The 22,498-nt window shown below is 38.1% G+C and overlaps 1 protein-coding gene and 1 long non-coding RNA gene across 3 annotated transcripts in view; one reads left to right on the forward strand and one right to left on the reverse strand.

Annotated features, from left to right (window-relative positions):
• Positions 1-836: 836 nt before the first annotated feature.
• LOC125683412 (uncharacterized) lies at positions 837-2,806 on the reverse strand. The gene is made up of 2 exons (XR_007372946.2): positions 2,460-2,806; positions 837-1,578 (listed from the first exon to the last, which is right to left on the reverse strand). It is a non-coding gene; the product is annotated as an uncharacterized LOC125683412 (long non-coding RNA).
• A 17,082-nt stretch (positions 2,807-19,888) lies between these two features.
• The window catches only part of LOC125665419 (titin-like), a 197,062-nt gene continuing 194,452 nt past the window's right edge, over positions 19,889-22,498 (forward strand). For both annotated transcript variants that reach the window (XM_056156017.1, XM_056156018.1), the window contains exon 1: positions 19,889-19,933. In XM_056156017.1, coding sequence (XP_056011992.1) covers positions 19,931-19,933 — 3 coding nt within the window. In that variant the 5' untranslated portion in view covers positions 19,889-19,930. The remainder of the gene's footprint in view (positions 19,934-22,498) is intronic.

A 22,498-nucleotide genomic window follows, 5' to 3' on the forward strand; every position in this document is an offset into this window, starting at 1 on the left:
GTCTAACCATCGATTTACAGGATTCGGCTGTCATCGATGCTTACTGTTCATGCACAGCTGGGTTAATATTACGAAACGTTTTCCGAGATTTGAATAATTGTTTTGTTACGGAATTGACGATATTTGTTGTTCGGTTGAAACTGAATAACTATATCATATATGCTGCGTTGATCAGCAACACAATATAATACTTAGTTAAAGGAGTAGTTTATCATAAATAGTACAATAAATTAAGTACCACATGGTTTTTTTTATTTTCAACAAATAATTCAAAACTATGGAATAATCATTGTTCTTTAAGAATAAATGGTTTACAATATCTGTCTATTTTAATTGTCAATGAATCAGCACAAATTCTTACATTTTCTTAGTTGTGAGCATTCACACATTTCGAAGGAAAATTTAAGTAATCTGCTAGTTTATATTCATCATAATGTAAGTTTTCCCAAAGTTAGACATAAATTTACTCTCTTATAAAATGTTTATCATTTTAAATAAATTCCTCACATTATATACAAGTAGTACACAATGAATTCACATGCTCTACAATTTTCTCTTCAACCCTGGGTTTTGCCCAAGAGTTAGTAGGGTGCAAACTATCCAACTTTATTGATGTCTCCATATATATACATATACTAACTGGTGGGAATACACTGACAGAGAGACATATTTCCCCTGGTTCTTTGGATATCGTGAAACCTTTGTCTGCTATAATGAATTCCCCTTCCAGAATAATTCAACCCACCATCAGTTAACAAAGGAGTTTGTAAAATCCACTATTCTCTGTAACAGCAAAATCTGACATAGATCCAGTAAATAATTGACTAACAAATATGATAATAATAATAGCCTTTATTTATCCAAGATAACACAAATTAGCATACAGCTAGTTTCCATTGTGTCCCCTAAAGGAGCACAATCCACAAGTCCCCTTTAGGTTGTAGCTGATTTGTAGTCAGATTGTATAATTTGTAACTGTAGTTTTAAAGAAGATTGTTTCTGTGATTTCCTTTCTGCACAATCAATGATAGCGATGGTTGTTGGGAATTGAGCTTTTATTCAGTTGGCATGTTGTTAATATCATTCCTATAGGACTATATTGAAACACAACCTAACACAACATAAGGTCAATTCAGGCATAGAATATATCACTGATACACTGTGTTGAAATACAAAATCTTGATGCCAAGTCCTTGATTTCAAAATTATGTCTCAGCCTCATCAGTGTTAATAACAACTGCGATTGTTTTGTCATATTTGTTATGTCCCTCCTTTTTTTACACACCGGGGAATTTGCTCAGATGTATAAAAAAAACTCTAACAAAGTACAAAATGTGGTATGTCTCAAATTGATATAATATAAAAACAACCCTGGGGTTTTTTTTCCTCTTGCTGTAGAGTACTGTTAATGTCAAAAGGGGTGGCCTGTTGGTGGGGTTAATCTTGGGCTTCCATTGATAACTGGAGTTACAGATGATGATTAAGTATGCTCTGTTGATGAAAGGCATTTTTTGCTGTTGTTAACTGGTCTTGTAAATTCTCTAACTTGTGCTGCTCTTACAAGTATATCCAATGAATCTATAAAGAAACAACAACAATTTTTTTTAGCATTTGGAAGTAAAACATAGATGCTGAGAGGGGCCATGAAATTTTAAAAGGTGACCTGACCTATTACATGAAAGATCCTATGCATACATTACACCCAAAAATTTATTAGCTACTTATAAAATTTCAGTTTGCTCGAATTATTATGAAATCTAAATTCGAATTTAAAACCATTTACTAGTATTGCAAAATATATATGGGGACATAAATTCTATTGATATTTAAAAACTTTGACCACGGAATTAGTCTGATTACTGAAACTTTAGAACTTTATCCCCTGGTATGATCTATTGTAGGAATCATGGAACGAAAACCTTGAATATGGCGCTCTTACAGTCATGTTATGATATGTATGGCTGAGCAGGGAAAATTTAAGACACCAGACCAGAAACTGCATATATATTGGTGTAAACATTAAATGAATTGACCCTAGATATGGAAATAGTTTAGATATGGGATTCTGTTTTTAAATAGATAATATTATAGTTAAAAAAAATAGTATTGTGTAGCTCTTAGCAGAGGTGCTTGGGTTCATGACACCCCCCCCCCCCTCCCTTGAATAACCTAGCTACACAAATTGTTATATTCAATGGGGGAAATTCTTAAAAAGAGCTATTTTGGGGTATGCATGACATTGTTGACATGCATTAGTAGGATTTTCAACAAGAAATAATTTAAATCAAGTCGTGCAGGTTATTCGGCCAATTCGGGAGAATGGGGGTGGGGGGTCCTGAACCCAAGCACCTGTAGCTCTTAGTACATATATACACATGACATGGGCATGTATTATTATCAGTCCCTGATTTAACTATTACTATTAACTAATACATAATTGTCTGCTAAGACTAACTTACTTTGTGTGCCGGTCCATTCTGCTCTTACTGTGGGGCCTACTACCGCACGCCTTTATCCAACGTAAACATTAATCTTTATGTGATTTGGGGTTTGGAAATGGGATAAACATTACTTCTAGTATCCTTTCTGGGTAACGTGAATCACTGTTGTATTTCCCCGATGCACACAATTCCACCAATTTTATGAGAACTCGAAGTAATCAGGCTAAAACATCTGTACCTCAAAACCTCCGTCATCATAAGTTTTGACGGAGGTAATGGCGGACAATTCTTCCGCGATTCTGATTGGCTGTGCGGAGATGATAACTGCACCTCCCCTGACGACAGTGGAAGCGTGAATTGGGTTGGAACCTAGGTACCCTGTTGATCTTGCTTCTCTCGTGTGTATCACCAATCAGTAGGGAACCAGTTTAGGACCTAAGGTAGTCTCGTGCAACCAGACGCTCGGCTGTCTCCAGAAATCTCCGACGAGCAGAGATTTTCTTTGCAGATTTGCCGAGACAGCCGAGTGTCTGGTTGAACGAGACTAGGTCGGGTATGACGTAACAATGGAAGCCGGGAGCGGTATGACGTAGGAATGCAAGAGCGTACAAACTCTTCGTCGAGTTCTCACTGCGTCACCTATGTATAGACCTCTCCTATGTGACGCAGTACAATATACAGATTGTACATTGTGAGTCCCCGATTATCACGCGAGCAAATAACACTAAAGAAGTAGTTCGTAGTTAAAGCTTGAAAATATTGACATTAAGAGCATATATATAAAAATATGGATTTTATTATAAATATAAAATGATCAAAAGATCATTAAAGAGAAGGGAGACTCTGTTCAAATTATAGTGTAAAGTAATAAACTTGTTGTTTACGTTCTTGATTTGAACTATTTACGTTTGACGTTATGGTTCTTTTTTCGTCATTCTACAGTGACGTCACACAGTATACAATCGCTATCCCATAATGCCTAACTGGAAGAATTTGGTTTGTGAGCAAACGAACTCTGGCGGAAGTTTGAAGAGCGATATGACGTTAAGTCGAGCATGACGTAACAATGGGAGTTATTAGCTTTACGTCGGGAAAATAACGTTAGAAAAATTGAAATAGCAGAGAACACAATGACGTAACAATTGCAGTGATATGTGATATAGGTGTAATGGTATTTTGTAGTATGGGTGGTGGTATGTGGAGTATGTGCAGTGTAATAGTATGTGGTGTATAGGTTGTAGTTGATAGTGTATGGGTGGTGTACACCACATACACCACACACCACCACCCATACAATCACCTATATCACCTCCTATACATACATGGTACCACTGGCACACTTATTATTAACACATTTAAACACTACGCCGACTTTATCGACTTTTCCCTTGTCATTGCTACGTCATAGCGCTCTTGGCTTTCTCAATTTTTTTCTACGTTATCATTACAACATAGCGCTCCCAACTTCTATTGTTACGTCATATCCGACTTGACGTCACAGGTCTCTTGTATTTTTATATCATACCCTAAACTGGTTCCCCGCTGATTTGCAAGAGAAGCGAGGTCAACAGGGTACCATTTCATATCATACCCGACCTAGTTCATCCCAATCGTAACTACTCGGCTATTTCCGCAACCGCAAATGAACCTCATATGTGGATCGACGCCATCAGTCTGTTACCATTTGTACAGAAATGCAACTATGACGTCACAGGCGTACGTTACAATATGAAACGCGAGCTTTCAAATGCATTTAAGATATCATACATGTCTAAGGTATTCTACCACTATCATTCTTTACTTTTATGTTTATGTTTTGGAGTGAATAAGACGTTAATGATACCAAAACTGAATCTCTGGTGAAAATATAAATAATACATTATACAAGGATTCGGTTTTGGCCTTTTAACCTAATCCACAGGCGCGCTTCCGGCGAAGAAATGCACCAATTTGATGCAATTCTTGCGCCGATCCACGTCCGAGTCTTTTTACCGGTTACGGAAAAAGGCGAGCGTGTGATCCGATTGAGTCCATCCTAATCCTACGTCATTGACATTTTACGTTATAGCGCTAATGGCTTATATTGTTACATCATCACTTGACCTTTGACCCACCTATCAATGCTGTTTATACTTACAAGGAATGTGATATTGCAGAAAAGAAGGATCAATTATACGCGTAACTTTCAATTAGATTTTTCACCCAAGATTTATAATAAATCAGTTCTTTTTATGGTAATGTTGGTATATCAGTAACAATTCTGATTACATATAGTTGCAATGTCTCAAGCTCTCTCAATGCAATGATACATGTTTTTGCCCAAAATATGATGATATATCTTGAGTATATATTTGTATACAGATAAAAATAGTATAATTATCTTACCTTCACTCAATGGACTTATTGATTAAACTGCAAAATCAAAATAAATGAGGAGCCTTTCTTTTATACTGCAGTCGGAGAGAGAGGGGAGAAAAAGAAAGGGAGAGAGAAAGAACAGAGGGAAATATATATGGAAAGAGGTTAAGAGAGAGAGAAGGAGAAAGAGGAAAGAGATAAAGAGGGGACAGAAAGAAGTTAAAGGGTGGGAGAGGGAGGGAGAGAGAAGAGAGAGGGAAGAGAGACATAGGGCATAGGGAGATAGAAAGGGAAAAGAGAGAAAGTGTGGGAGGGGGCGAATGAAAGGAGAGAGAGCGTTTAGAGAGAGGAAGGATGGGGATTGGAGATAGAGAGATGGGGACAAGGGGAGAGAAGAACATAGAGAGGGAAGAGAAATAGTAAGGGTGGGAAAGGGAAGGATAGCGAGAAAGAGGAGAGAGATTAGAAAGAGAGGAGGGAGAGAGATGGAAGAGGAAGGGTGGGAGAGGGAGCCGGACGAGAGAAGGGAGAGATGGGGAGAATTAGAGGAAGGATGAGAGAAATAGAGGGAGAGGGATAAGGGGAGAGAAGAGATAGGAGATAAACAGGGGAGAGGGAAGAGAGATAGGAAGGGTGGGAAAGGAAATGAGAGAGAAAGGGTGGGGGAAAGAAGAGAGAGAGGAGGGAATATAATTATGGAAGAGGGGATGTGGGAGAGAGGGAAAGAGGGCGAGAATAGGGAGGGAAAAGAGAAGAGAGAGAAGAAAGAAAGAGATAGGAGAGATAGAGAGAGAGGAAGGATTGGAAAGAGATAAAAGAAGGTGAGAGAAGATAGAAAGGGAAGAGGGGAGAGAGATAAAATGGGTGGGAAATGAAGAAAGGGTGGGAGAGAAAAAAGAGAAAGAGAGGAGGGAGAGATAGACGGAAGAATGGAAGAGGGAATGCGACAGAGGGAGGAGAGAGATGGGGAGAGATAGAGAGGAAGGATGGGAGAGAGAGATAAGGGGAGAGAGGAGATAGAAATGGGGAGAGGGACGAGAGAGAAAGAGGAAGGATATAAAATGAGTGAGAGAAAGGGTGGAGGAGAGAGAAAAGAAAGATGAGAGAGAGATGGAAGAGAGAGAGAGGGGGGAAAGTGGAAGAGGTAGAGAGATGGGAGAGAAAAGAAGAGAAGAGAAAAAAGACATGGGGATAGATGGAGAGGGGAAGGATAGGATAGGGAGAAAGAGATGGAGCGGGAGAGAAGAGAGAGGAGATAGAAAGGGGGAGAGGGAAGAGAGATAGGAATGGTGGGAAAGGGAATGAGTGAGAGAAATGGTTGGGGAGAGGGAGAAGAGGAGAAAGGGAGAGAGAGAGGGAAGAGTAGGATAGAGAGAGAGGGAGGGAAAGGGTAATGAGAGGAGGGAAAGAGAGGAAAAGAAGGAGTGAGAGAGAAAACATGGAGAGAGAGGAGGAGGAAGGGTGGGGAGAGAGAGGGGCAAGAGAGAAAGGGAAATACAGGCATGGAGGCATTGAGTAGGGAGAGATAGATTAGACCGAGAGAGAGTGAGAGGAAAGGTGGGAGGAGGTAGAGAGACAAGAGAGCGAGAGAAAGAAAAACAGTAACAACTAACACCCAATATCATATGTGCACACATTCATTTACAAATTATCATAGCTGATGAGCTTAATCAGTCTATCAAAAATTAAAATTCCGTACTAAATGCTGTTTTAATTTGATCTAGTCAATGCAACATGGTGAATATTTCATAACGTTTAAGGATGTCCATGGAGATTTTTTTATCATTACAGTGTAGTGTCATTTCCATTACAGTACGAAGTGTTTCTCATTTACTAGTATTATACATCTTAGTTCCATAGTAATAACTATGCTATGAAATACGTTATTGTAATAGCTTCATTTGTGCACAATAGTCCTCAAAGGCAGCTTAGTAAAACAGCATAGGAATTGGTTTAGCTGTCCAAGGATTACTAACTCCGTATCTCTAAAAGGCAGATCTTATGAATCGATCTTTGTATAGGAAATCAAAAATACTATCCTTAAAAGGCAGATTAGTACCGTAGCCTAAAAATCGTACTATACACTCGTCGTTATGCGTTGCTGATTAACTCAGTATCCCTGAAAGGCAGGTTTACCATAGGACTCGCTGGGTGGCAAAGCTTATCTGGTATCCCTCAAAAGTAGGTGTTTAGATCCCCAGGAACTCGGGTTAGTAGAGCCCTATAAATTTACTCGATATCCCTGAAAAGTAGGTCAGATATAGGGCTCGCTGGGTGGCAAAGCTTATCTGGTATCCCTCAAAAGTAGGTGACTTTAGCGCCCGGGACCTTGGGCTAGTTGAGCGTCGATAATTAAATCGGTATCCCTGAAAGGCAGGTCTGATATAGGGCTCGTTGGGCGGCAAAGCTTATCTGGTATCCCTCAAAAGTAGGTGACTTTAGCGCCTGGGAACTTGGGCTAGTTGAGCGTCGATAATTAACTCGGTATCTCTGAAAGGCAGGTCAGATATAGGGCTCGCTAAGTGGCAAAACTTATCTGGTATCCCTCAAAAGTAGGTGACTTTAGCGCCCGGGAGCTTGGGCTAGTTGAGCGTGGATAATTAAATCGGTATCCCTGAAAGGCAGGTCGGATATGGAACTTGCTGGGTGGCAAAGAGTATCTGTTACCCTTCAAAAGTAGTTGTAGATATCGCTCATGAACACGGGCTTGTTGAGCCTTGATAATTAACTAGGTATCCCTTAAAAGTTTTATTCACATAGTTTTTACGACCCCCTCCCCTTGAAATAGATATGATGAGTGTTAAAATTAATCGATTGACAAGTAAGAACAAACGAGCATAAATAACACTGTATACTATATCTACTGTTTATTCACAAAAAAAAGTGTGTATTGAAATAATCAACTGCGTATTAAAATGTAATATCGTCATGTGAGGAAAAAGAGGGAAAAGATGTTACAATTGTCTTTTTTCCTTTTTCGACTGTGTAATCGATGTCGGATGAGAGAAACTTACAGAAGACTCCTCTTAACTATTTGAATTTAGATTTGTGTCCGAAATCAATCATTTGACATCGCCCCTTACAGTTTTTTATATCTAATTTCTTACTGTTTTTAACATCTAACATTTTAAATTAGGATCTGATTAATTATATTAATTAGCTAATACTCTGTACAATTTCTATCAAATCTTATTTCTCTCCATATTGCCTTCATTGCTTTATTCCTTTCTTACATTTTTAATAGTTCAGCTAATTAGGGTTTAATTAGTAATCTTAATTAGTAAAAAGTCCCAACAATTTTCTTTGCCTTCTTCATCGTAAACATATTTCTATACGAAATATTATTCGAGGTACGACTTATCTTTCTATCTATGATCAGGGGCAAGTAACTCGTGGGTCACCTGCTTTTGAGGGATACCATTTAGTCATAACCTATTTTCTTCCCATTGTTGCGTCATAGCTCCGCACGCACTCCTATCTCATAGCGCTCTCCCAAGTTCATACCGTCCAAGCCCGGCACAGCCCGGCAGTCCTAGCACGCACACCCCTACCTCGGCACGCGAAACCCTAATCTCAGCGAGATTCGTCGAGGCTGGATATTTGGACTGACGCCTCTTCCGAATCTCAGACCAGTGTCACATAAAGTGATTCGGGAAATCTTGCCTGAACTTCGGCCGCTTGTTGCGATTGAAATGGGTTAAATTGAATTTCTTGTCCGCTTCAACTTTTCGCCTTAGACATCCTATTAACTCCCTATCACAATGAAACATGCATTTCTTACCTTTAAAAGGTGTAAATCCCACAGTAATTCAAGTTGGCTATTTTCGAAGCCATTGCAAACGGCCACCATTTCATATTTTACCTTCTCAACACTGGAGAGTTCCGATATACTACTTCATGACAATTTGTACTATGACTGAAAATACAGAACGTACTGGTTGACAATTACTTTGTACAAAGCATTTAAGCATAAAAATTAAAAGCAATAAAAAGAAAACTGTGTAATATTTAATCAATCTATTTGAAGGCGTCCTAAACTACACGTTTGAAATCTCAACCTCTCTATTATTTGTACTATTATCTTACCTTTACCTTTGTTACAATCGATTATCGTTACTTTTATTTTATAGGATTTAAAAAACTAATTATCTTTATGTATTCACGAATGTCTATTTTAAATATTGTTCATTTAAGGTGCTGAGATTAGCAGTCATTTCATTTGCCTTGTGATTCCAACACATTTAACATGTCTTGGTTTTATGGCTTGTGAAATATATAGGACTTAATAATCAAAAAAATAAACAAATGAAAGCAAATACGATGAAGAAACATGCTAATTAGATAAAGGGCAATGAGAAATACTCTAACTGGTCTCTTGGGTTCAATTATCAACACTGGCTGCGTGCAGCAGCTTGTAGGGTTAAATTGTCTGTAATATATTCTGTCAAATTACAGTTTAATCAATTCATAAACATTCATTGATAGCTTTTTCTCAATTTTATTACCACTGTCCATTGCTGAAAAAGATATATAGATCTATAAGTTACTGTCGGTGGGTAAATAAATTGCCACGTTTGAGTTGCTTTTGTTAATATTTTCTAATATGATGTTTTCTTGTATCCTCCTTAGTATCGTTTTTTTTTATGATGTTGGTCTGTTGATATTTGGAAAGAAGTCACTTTCTTCCAGATTTCCTGGGAAACCGCCTTATCATAATGACACAGGCACAAGTGGAAATACGGTACTTTCACTGATCATGAGTTGTCCAAATCTGCGCACAAACTCATTAGAAGTTGTGCCATCATGATATTTAATGACATCCGGATCCCGTTCCTGGTTTACTTCGACTCACCTCTGTAATTTAAATTTAGTCCAGACAAATTTAATAAAAGAGTGCAGATGATGGTCTGTTTGTTTAGTGTTGATACTGCATACATGATTCGTTTAGTCAGTTTTGATGACCTATACTACCAAAGTCCTCCCGATGTCTGCGAGTAGTTCATATGCATGGGACGTGAATTTGTAAAACTGTTTTTAGTTCAATCTTTCTTTTGAAAACATGAGATTCAAGTAGAATTGTTAATTTTTTTTTGTTTTTGCTTTCACCACCCATTCACACCCACACATGTAGAGTAATACTTGTTCAAATTCATTGTTTGAAGAGTACGTTTGTGAATTTCATGTACAGTTACATGCAGAAATTTATAGCTGTAAAAACAAGCTTTTCGATATTAACAATTTATCTGCCCTCCCCCCTCCTTTATGAAATTTCTATATCCGAGCCCGAGTCCCAAGTATCAAAATTGCATTGAAAAGTATATTATATTCACATAACATAGTGAACAACCAAAGAATATGTCCAGAACCACATTTTTCCCGGGGAAAGGGTGGATGTTCCAATCCCGATCTATACAATACAGTAAATTTATACATGGCAGCTTTGTACTACCTTGATCAATGTTACTTTTTGGCGATAATGGCATTCCATACAGGCGATTTATGCATAGAAATAAAAATCAAATTATACACGGGGGTATGTATCCATACAGTTTGTCATACATATTTACTACGTTGAACAATCCGGAAAATTTTGCTCTGACATTCCGAACAATAGTGTGCAGGTACAGTCATGGATGTCCGGTACCAGCATTGACGAGTACAGTCTGAGATGTTAGCTGACAGACAAGTGCGGTCATCACTGCGCAAGGGCAGGTGTGCGGGCATCCCTGCTTGTCCTTGTGGAAGTGCGCTGGTGTGTGGGATTCGCTACCAGTAAATAGATCCTATATAGGCGCAGTACAACTGATTAAAGTCTGCGCATTGTACATATAAATTTTGCAGCATCTTAGGGCCGGCTCGTAGATTTACCCCCAACCACCCCAAAATATCCAAGAACACCCCAAAACACAACGAAAAGACCCCAAAACACAATTTAAAATGAAATATTGGTTTAAACTATGTTATTTACGCAGAAAACTGAACAATTATTTGAAATGGTATCAATATACATAAAAGAGTTATTTCAAGATCGATAACTCGGTTAAGTTTCTCTGCTCATCGGAGTCACGTGACATATAAATGTATATTTTATATCTTAATAAAATCTAAAAAAAAAAAAAAAAAAAAAAAAAGGAGGAGGAAAAAAAAAATTGGATTTTAACTGATATTTTAAAAAATAAATAATTAAATGAAAATTCATATTTAATCAATGATCGATATTATAGGCTAAATTATTACATCAAAGGAAATCAATTAAACTTTAATTACTGGAGACCATTGCAAAGCAGATATGAGTAGATTGTAAAATAAACATAATTCGAAAGTAAAGAAGACTCATGATTGTGCAATCGGCGGCATCAAATAATTTACTGTTTTGATCATTTAACGAAATATTCATATTGTTTGTTTTACACCAAATGCTATTGGTTAAATTATTTATTGGTTAAAATTTTTACTAAAAAAATTAAATTTTTCTTTAATATATTGTAATGATTAATAGTTATAGTGTATTAGGTCCATGTCTTCCAAACGCAGAAGTGATTTATAATTTGGAATAATCCAAGGACCTGATCACCCCTTTTGGATAGACATGGTCCAGTAGTATATAAGAGCCTGCAGTAGAGAAATCAGTCAGTCTGATGTGAACAGCTCAAGAAGCAAGAAAGAGTAATAATAGGTAGGCTAAAAATAGAAATAGGCTAGGGAGGAAAAGAATAAGCATTAGTGGAAAGAGCTTAAGGAATTGCAGTGGGGTAGCGGGTGCAATTATCCTGAATAAGGGTGAGGCACCCTGTACTTTCACTAAGCAATAGGAACTTGGCTCAGGAACACAGTGCAAGTAGCCCAGCCAGAACTACCCTCTGTGTATGAATAGAAACCCGAGATAAGTAACTCGGTACCAATCAAAGCTCAGACAGAGAAATAGAGAAATTTGTTGTAATAATAAATCAATAGCTAGCTCAAGTAGAGTAAGAGGAAAATTATAAATATATGACCCCATCTCTTGTAAAGAACCCAGTAACACGTTCCATTTTGGTGGCAGCCAGTCAAGGGATGGGGTACATTTGTGATTATTTTTTATTAATCTATTAGAATTTGTATATTTGCTTTGAACCTCAGTTAAATGTTTCATTTGGGTTGTTAGTGCACAAGTGTAATACACGTAGTTTTAACACCATAACCAAGTACCGGGTGTTAAATTAGGGGACGCGGTACAGTATACGGTGTTCGGTGTACAGAGTGCTATTTAGAAATACATACAATTTAGTTCATAGTAGCAGTGTTGTGGGGTTTTTGTTATTTTTCATTATAATACATTTGAATTGCTGAAATGACTGAGCACGGGTCAGATCTATGGGATGAGCTAGGTGCCATTGACGCAAAGCGACAAAAATTAAAGGAAACTTTGGACAGACTTAGTTCAAAGCGTCCATTCATCAAGGCACCTAGTTTTCCAGATTCAGGGGTTGATATACAATCAAAGGTGTGTGATACAAGTATAGAGGAATTGACAGGAAAGAAAGCCACAGAAACACATAGTACAAAGCAGTCTGCGGGTCAAACCGAGCAATATACACCAGGTTACCTGCTGAATGACCCTGATGAATGGGATAATCAGGACGAGAAGAATAAATATAAGTTGTTTAGTCCATGTACATCAGCTACACGTCCTTTGGTTTCTACTGAAGAACACAGGGTCAGGCAGTCAACACCAAGAATTAGCTGGGATACTTTAGGGACAGACAGGGTATCACATGATCTCGATAGGAAAGTGTCAAAGGATATCATGCCTCCTATTTCACACAGACCAGTGCTAGATTCTATCGTCAGTGGTGGTGACGGTGATGTTCAAGGTAAAACGGTTATGAAGCCTGCTACTTTTGATGGTACTGGGTCATGGATTGACTATAAGGCACACTTTGAGGCATGTTGCAAGATAAATTCCTGGAGTATCAGACAAAAAGGACTATACCTGGCAGCGTCGCTTAGGGGACAAGCACAAACGGTTTTAGGTAACATGAAATCGGATGATGTCTATGCTTATGGGGACCTTTGTGAGGCTTTAGAAGCGAGATTTGCCCCTGCAAATCAGACTGAGCTCTACAGAGCTATGCTTAGAGAGAAACGCCAGAAACCCAAAGATACTTTGCCTGAACTAGGAGAAAGCATTCGGCGATTGGCGCATTTAGCGTACTCGACAGCACCTAGGGAGGTTACAGAAATGATTGCAAAAGATCATTTTGTGGACGCACTCAACGACTTTGACATGAGACTTAGAATACAGCAATCCAGACCCAGGACTCTGAATGACGCTATTCGACTTGCAGTTGAAATAGAAGCATTCTGTAGGGTAGAAAGACAACGAAGGCAAGATATCGGTTTTGCCAGAGGAGCTAATAGTGTCAGTAATGAATCTAAAGATTTGGATTCTAATGTGCATGTGAATCAAGAAATCAAACAACTGCGTGATGAATTAAAATCTTCTGTAAAGGCTCTGGAGGACAAAATAGCTCATTTGACTCTGTCTAAAGAAAACACAATGCAACATAGCGTAAATGAATTTACGTCTTCATCGGTGAGTTCTGGTAATGCTTTCCCTTTTAAATGCCACAATTGTGGAAAGCGGGGACATAAAGCAGTAGACTGTTACAGCAAAAAGAAATTAAGTCCAAGAAAAAAAGATTATGTCCCAAGTAAACCAGTGGAACAATCTGAGACACGATCAGATGATAAAGGGTCCAGGACTACAAGTGGTACAATCACTCAAACTAGAGTAGATATTCAATCTGGATTATTCACTGAGGCCACTGTCAACCAGGTTCCTTGTCGTTTATTGGTTGACACAGGGGCCACTATGACAATTTTGTCGCATAAGATATTTGAGAAAATTGAAAGCACAAGAAGGCATGAATTGACCCCTGTTACACAAGAAATAGTGTTAGCAGATGGAGCTCCATTCCAGGTAAAGGGTAGGTGTAAGCTCCAAGTATCACTGGACACCTTCTCATTCAATCATGACGTGGTCGTTGCCGATATCAGTACTGAGGGAATATTGGGCCTAAATTTTCTTAAACACCATAAATGTCTCGTTGATGTGTCATTGGGCAAACTATATGTGGGAGGAATTGAGCACGAGTTACAGCTTCAAGGTCACCTTGGGTGTTTTAACATAAGTCTGAGGGAGACGGTAACAATTCCACCCATGAGTGAAATGATCTGCTCTGGTCGTTTACTGCTGCCATCCGATAGAAATATCGCAGGATCATTGATGGTGGAAGCTAACGAGAAATTTCAGAAATCGGGAAAAGCCGTAGTGGCTAGAACTCTCATAAATGTGAGGGAAGACGTAGCACTAAGACTTATGAATGTATCTGGTCAGCCACAGAGAGTGTATAGGAATACATTAGTTGGAAAAGCATCTGCAGTTATGAATGTCATTGACTGCCCAAAACAATCAGCCGAAACAAGCTTTGAGAATGCCATACCTACTCATTTGAAAGAGTTATATGCGGAGACAACCAGAGATCTGAGTGTGGAAGAGGCGGCCAAAACAAAGAACATATTCCTGAAGTATCAGCATATATTCTCTAAATCAGAGGATGATTTTGGAAAAACGTCTCTCATCAAACACAGAATTAACACGGAGAACGCTAAACCCACAAAACAACCCCCACGAAGGCTACCGCATCATGCAGCTGAATTTATAGACAAAAAGGTTGACAACATGATTCAAAAGGGAATAGTAGAACCATCCTCAAGTCCTTGGGCTTCTGGAGTTGTCCTTGTTGAAAAGAAGGATGGCACAAAGAGATTTTGTGTAGACTACAGGTCTCTCAATAGCAAAGCAGTCAAGGATGCTTAACCTTTACCAAGAATTGACGATTCCTTGGATCGCTTACGAGGAGCAGCTTGGTTCTGCACATTGGATCTGCACTCTGGCTACTGGCAGGTAGAAATGGAAGAGTCAGATAAGCCAAAAACTGCCTTTGCCACAAGAAACGGACTTTACCAATTTACGGTCATGCCTTTTGGGCTATGTAATAGTCCTGCAACATTTGAGAGACTTATGGAGACAGTCTTGGCAGGGTTGAATTACAGTATATGTCTCGTATACATCGATGATATCATTGTGTTTGGCAGTACCTTTGAGGAGACTCTTAATAACTTGGCTCAAGTATTTAGCAAACTTGAAAAAGCAGTGCTTAAATTAAAGGCCAAAAAGTGTTCATTATTTAAAAAGGAAGTCTTGTTTCTGGGATACATAGTGTCAGGAAGAGGAGTGCAAACCGATCCTCAAAAGATCAGTGCCATTTCAAACTGGCCGACGCCTCTGAATCCAAATGAAGGGAGGTCATTTGTTGGACTCTGTAGTTACTATCGTAGATTCATTGATGGCTTCTCCTCTCTTGCAAAACCTCTGTTTAAACTCACCGAAAAGAATAGAGAGTTTAAATGGACCGCGGAGTGCCAAGAAGCATTCGAGCAGTTAAAGAATCACCTGACCACAGCACCAATACTATGTCACCCAGATTTCTGCTATTCCTTTATACTTGACACAGATGCCAGTCAATTTGGACTTGGTGCTGTCTTATCGCAAGAAATTGACGGAAAGACACGAGTTATCTCTTATGCCAGTAGAACATTGTCAAAATCAGAGAGAAAATACTGTGTCACACGCAAAGAACTTTTGGCTGTAGTGTTTGGATGTAAGCATTTTCGACATTATCTATATGGTCACAAGGTGATTGTAAGGACAGACCACAGTGCACTTAGATGGCTTCTAAATTTTAAGGATCCTCAAGGCCAGGTAGCAAGGTGGATAGAATTTCTTGGTACCTACGATATTGAAATCAGACATCGACCAGGTGCCAAACACTGCAATGCAGATAGCTTAAGTAGGCACCCCTGTCATCAATGTGGTTTCTCTGAAGACTGGGAAGAGATCAATGACCATGGCAGTAACAAAGATTCTCGTTCAAATTACATACGTAAGATTAATACTGTATCTGAGGGCAACGGAACTGTGTTACAGGGCATGCAGGATAATGACCAGGAGCTGTGCAATGTAAAGCATTGGGTAGAAACTAAGAAACGCCCAAACTTTTCAGAAATCAAGCATGAAAGCAGAGTTATCAAATCACTTTGATCACAATGGAATCATTTGGAGATTAAAAATGATCTCTTATGCAGGAAATGGATTGGTGATAAACAGGCTTACCACCAAATCATAGTTCCCTTGTCTGAAAGGAGAGATATTTTGAAAGAATGGCATGACTCGAGGACATCAGGTCATTTGGGTGTAAACAAAACTCTACAAAGAGTTAGAGATAAATTTTACTGGACAGGATTGCAAAGTGATGTACGTAGCTATGTTATTGGATGCGCACAATGCAGAAAGAGGAAAAATCGTTCGGCAGGCAAATCTTGTATGCAACTGGATCAAAGTGGCAATCCAATGGAACGTATAGCAACAGATATAATGGGACCACTACCTGAGTCTGAGGAAGGCAACAAGTACATTCTCGTAATATCAGATTATTTTACGAAATGGACGGAGGCATTTCCACTTAAAAACATTGAAGCACAGACAGTGGCAAGAGTTATAGTGGAAGAATTCATAACCAGGTTTGGGGTGCCAGAGGTAATTCATAGTGATCAAGGTCGCCAATACGAAAGCCGACTATTCCAAGAGCTCTGTGACTTGCTTGGTATACGAAAAACAAGAACAACAGCATTCCATCCCAAATCAGATGGGATGGTAGAGAGATTTAATAAAACCTTAGCTACCATGTTATCTGCTTATGTTTCGGATCATCAACATGATTGGGACCGACATCTACCTTACGTTCTAACGGCATATCGGTCCGCACAACATGAGAGTACTGGGTATAGTCCTAATATGCTTATGCTGGGGAGGGAAGTTTCCACCCCACTGGATCTCATGTATGAACTCCCTAAAGACATGATACCGTGTAATGTCCATGACTACGTTTGGAAGTTAAGAGAAGTTCTGGAAGCAGCACATAGACATACTCGACAATATACTTCTCAGTCCATGCTGCGGCAGAAGAAATATCACGACCAAAACGTGGTCCGCAAACAGTTTGACATTGGGGATCAAGTACTTGTATTCTTTCCTCAGAGAAAGATGGGTAAATCCCCCAAGCTTATGAGCTTTTGGTATGGTCCATATAAAATTGTAGGAAAACACACAGATCTAACCTATAAAATTCAGAAAGAGGGTGCACCAAAAATAACATTGGTACATGTAGACCGCATAAGATCCTATGGTTGTCAGAAATTACAATTCGAGTCTGAGAATGAAGTTAGACCACAAAACGAGTCAGCTGATTGTAATGATACAGAAAGAACAGTCGTAAATGACGACGAAGTCGACTTGCTTAGTAACACAGATCTGAATGAAATAGAAACTGAGTATTACAGTACCAGAACAAGAAAAAGACCAGCATGGCACTCTGATTATCAGTTTGATTATAATGTCTAAGAGAAATGTAAATACCTCATAATCCATTTTCATTTATTTCTCTGTTTACAGATCAGTCATAGTAAGCAGCATGCCTTTAACAAAAGTAACCCCTAGGAAACCGGGATTTCTGTGCTCGATATTCCTTGTGTCGACTTCCTACTCATGAAAAATGGCAAGAACATCTGCTTGCCTGTGCTGCTGACGATATTGGAAGAAGAAAGTTTGAGTGCAGTGATTGTGATATAGCTTTTACTAGGCAGGCACTACTGATAAGACATCAGAGGAGAATTCACCAGGTGACAACTAAATGTGACAGTAAACAAGCAACACTTCAAAATGAACAAGACGAAGCCACAACTTGTTCAGTAGATGAAGGATATGACAAGGAATGGCAAGATGATCCAGGTGATCTCATTTACGAAAATGAATTGAAAGCTGGTAGAACCATTAGAAAGATAACTTTGCCTATATTACCCGGAGTAAGACGTAGCGCAGAAGAAGTGGAAGCAACAGACACAGTCACAAGCGAGAAGATACCTCGGGTAGTCGATGATGAGAACAAACAGGTATCCTAGCAGCATTGCCCATGATGCAAACACCAGGTAATTATGTTGGATGCAAGCACTCAGACACAACGGATCAGCCATCAGAAAACGGTGCGGATCATCAGAAAGTATCAATAGGACGGCGAGTGTGTGGAGAAGTTTGAAGAAGACATTTGGAATGATTAGGAGACACTGACAAGTGAAAAAAACCAACAACAAAAAACCGATATTCATAATTGTGTGAGGCACACACAAAATCATTGCATAACATAATTGTTTATAAAGGAAAATTAAGATTTTTATGTATGTATGTTAATAAAAAGAATTTGCATTCCTTTCTGCAGATTTTAAATGATTGAAAAAAGAAGAAGTTTGTCTTGTTAGATTGATAAACATGCGGGACGCATGTATACAGAGGCGTGGGTAGTGTAATGATTAATAGTTATAGTGTATTAGGTCCATGTCTTCCAAACGCAGAAGTGATTTATAATTTGGAATAATCCAAGGACCTGATCACCCCTTTTGGATAGACATGGTTCAGTAGTATATAAGAGCCTGCAGTAGAGAAATCAGTCAGTCTGATGTGAACAGCTCAAGAAGCAAGAAAGAGTAATAATAGGTAGGTTAAAAATAGAAATAGGCTAGGGAGGAAAAGAATAAGCATTAGTGGAAAGAGCTTAAGGAATTGCAGTGGGGTAGCGGGTGCAATTATCCTGAATAAGGGTGAGGCACCCTGTACTTTCACTAAGCAATAGGAACTTGGCTCAGGAACACAGTGCAAATAGCCCAGCCAGAACTACCCTCTGTGTATGAATAGAAACCCGAGATAAGTAACTCGGTACCAATCAAAGCTCAGACAGAGAAATAGAGAAATTTGTTGTAATAATAAATCAATAGCTAGCTCAAGTAGAGTAAGAGGAAAATTATAAATATATGACCCCATCTCTTGTAAAGAACCCAGTAACACGTTACAATATGAACGATATTGGTTGTTTACTGTGCTGTTCTGTGATATTTTTGGGTGTTTTGGGGTATTCTTGGGTGTTTTGGGGTAAATCTATGTTCCCTCTCAGGGCTATCCGTTTCTATCACGGGTACGATCCTGCGGGGGTTCACAGGCAGTGACCTCTCTTGCACGTTACAACACATTATAAGAAAGTAAATGGGTAGGCTACTTGTATCAACAGGGCAATTATTTTCAGTTTAGATAATATCAACAGGGCAATTATTTTCAGTTTAGATAAAGAAAAAGTGTTTGGCGGTGAAGAGCAAGTGTTCGGCGGTATAGCTACATATATATACAGTTATTGATACAAATAAAAACGATACATTGAATTATTGAAATAGAGATTTATTTATTTATTTTATTTATTCAATTATTTAATTTATTTTTTTATTTATTCATTTTTTTTCATTGTACCCATTTATATTTGGTGATCAGCAATGTGCTTAAATTTGATCGGGATCGGGGTCAAACGATGTATTTCCAAAAATAATGAAAGAACACACTTTGTATTCCAAATTTATATATTTATTCAGTTAACTTGAGGCATAAACACCTACAAAAAGTGAGTAGGCCTACTTGTCGCTGAATTATGAAATGTTATTAGAGTACTTTTCCGTAAGACCAGTTCGGCGGTATCAGGTCACAGATAGGCCTAGATACACACGATATTTGTTACATTTTCCTATTTTTAGGTTTTGAAAAATAGTAAAAACATCATAAATTATTTGTGATATTTGTTACAAGAATCATGATACACACCTTTCATACTATAAAACATAATATATACATAATATTTATGATGTTCGGCTGTGTCTATAGGTGTCCGGCGGTAAAAATACCCACCCCTATAGTACATACACTGTAATAAATACTACAGATACTTTAAAATAAAAATTGAAAATTTTCTGTTCAAAGTGTCTTCATGCCCCTTTTTAAGCAGAAAACGTTTGGTTAATGCACTTTATGATTTCATTTCAATTTTATAAAAAGGAAAATCAGGTCAACAAGATACTATCAGGACATTATACCTTCCCCCTTCTCAATTTGAGTCGGGATTGACAATCCAGTTATCATCTGACAGCGCTTCGTTTAAATGGTATGTTAAATGTTTATAGCTAATTGTTGTTTGTAAATTTTGTTGCGATCCATTTTTGTTTTCAAATAATATGTCTTACGGCGTGACCGTGTTTGAGGGCGAAGCAAAAATATTGGCATTAGTATCTAGATCCGTAACAGGACAAAAATTATCCCGAAATATTAGCACCTAACGTGTGAGGACAGAGCTCAATCAAAGCATTCTAACTTTGGACATTTTTGATCCGCCAATTCATCGAACACGGGAAACTCTATGCAACTGATGAAAACAGTGCATCGTGACGTCATATTCAGCGTCGGTATTCAGCAAATACACAAACATTGGAGACATGACCTACTATCGTGTTAATCGAGGAGTGATAATATACGATTAAAAAAACAGTCTTCACGAAAACTCAGTGGTCCGAAGACCGAGGCCAGTGAATTTTAGGGTCTCGTCAGTGAAATAAAAAAATCAGGAAGTCCGATGGGCTTATAGACTTTTTGTAAGTCACATTGAATATAATGTTGGATTTAAATATTCTAAACGTCTTATTTACTTAAATTACCATCAAAATAAAAATAAATCAATAAATAGCGCATAAAGTAAGTGTTTTGACATCGTGGTTTGTTTATTTCTTTAAAGTAAAGAACGATAACTATGTCTATACTTGTAATTGTCAAGAGAACTTGTACGTTGATGACGTGAATATTCAACGAACAACTTATTGAAACAACAAAAATGGCCGCATTCTGTATCGCACTGCACACCGGTAACTGCTGCTTTATTGCATTGTCAAATTAAAATGAACTTCGTCAATTGCAGTTATCTCTGATTTTATGCAATTTCTATAGTTTATAGAATTAATCAATCGTTTACATTTGATGTTGGTAGAGAAGGCTACTTCCTAAGGTGCACTCAGGCTTTTTCATGTTTGTGAAAAATGCGTGAATTTGTTGTTTGCGGGTGAAGAAAGAGAGAAAATACCATGTACGGTGTTGTTTTTCTGGTATCGACAGAAAGGATGTCTTAGGGTGGATATGAATATGAGTAATAAGCATAGTTTCAGTAAATTAATTGTACAGTTTTACAATGCATTCCATAATGTATGTGATAAACATGTACTATGGAAATTTTGAGGGCCAGTAAATTTCACTGTGGGCAAGTAAATTCAGACAGTTCACTGGTCCGACTGGCCAGCAAGTTTTAAATGTTTTCATGAAGACTGAAAAAATAAGATTTACATGCTTTTACGGATTTTATATAACATCTCAGAATGACGTGAACTTGAGTACATGAGATTCAAAATGAAGAAATACATGTCCACGCGCTAGTATTCGAATCGACGCCATTGGGACCAAACTTTTCAAGTTGCATAGGCATGGTTGAATTTTTCATTAGTGTTCTATATATTCCTTTTAAACATATATATACGTGTTACCTATAGGGAGAGCTCTGCTCTCACGGCCCTTCGGGCCATGAGTGGGCTTCGCCCTCTAATATGTCTTACGGCGTGACCGTGTTTGAGAGCGAAGCAAAAAATATTGGCATTAGTATCTATATCCAAAACAGGACAAAAAACAACAAAGTTAGCACGAGGACAGAGCTGTATCAAAGCATCCTAATTTTGGACATTTGATCCGCCTATATATTGAACGCGGGAAATATAACGCAATCGATGTAAACAGTACATTGTGACGTCATATTCAGCTTCGTTATTTAGCAAATTTACAAACACAGGAGACATGGCGTTAATCGAGGATTGGTTAAGTCTATATAGAGTCTATATGATTAAGAAAATAAGATTTACATGCTTTTACGGATTTTATGTAACATCTCAGAACGACGTGAACAAGAGTAGATGAAATTCAAAATGAAGGAATACATTTCCATGCGCTAGTATTCCTATCGACGCCATTGGGACCAAAATTTTCAAGTTCCATAGGTATGGTTTAAGTTTTCATTATTTTCCTATATTTTCCTTTTAAACATGTATATATACGTGTTACCTATAGGGAGAGCTCCGCTCTCACAGCCCTTTGGGCCGTGAGAGGGCTTCGCCCTCTATTATTCTGTTTAGTTTGTTTATTCAGGCAATGATACATTATTAATACACGTACTTTAAACTTACAAATAAAATGATCACGATTCCAAACTAAAAACACTGTACAGTCGTTTTACCGGTAGCGAATCGGGTTGTTGTTATTTCGTGCTCTCAACCTACATGGTCAAAGTTCCAAATGTTTTTGGTTGTTGTTTAATCTGTATTACTATGCTTTTCAAATCAGTGGTTCCAAAATTCCCAAAATTATATGAATGGTACAGATACGGAAATGTGGGACGGTGTAAAAGTAATCCAGGACTATAGTCTCGAGGTTCCAAAATAAACATTATTTGTTGGTTTTCATCCATTTTATCAAATTCTGCTCTCAGTATCAATTTATTTTGCAGCAAAGAGTTTATTTTTGTGAAATTCATGCGTGAATTCGTTCTAATTTAGTTTTTACTAAGAGTTTTTACGCCCATGGTGTAAATGTAGTCCTGAGCAGGGCTCGAAATTAACATGTGCCCGTCAGTCTGTGACTG

The sequence above is a fragment of the Ostrea edulis genome, chromosome 2, assembly GCF_947568905.1.
Source record: "Ostrea edulis chromosome 2, xbOstEdul1.1, whole genome shotgun sequence".
Classification (NCBI taxonomy): domain Eukaryota; kingdom Metazoa; phylum Mollusca; class Bivalvia; order Ostreida; family Ostreidae; genus Ostrea; species Ostrea edulis.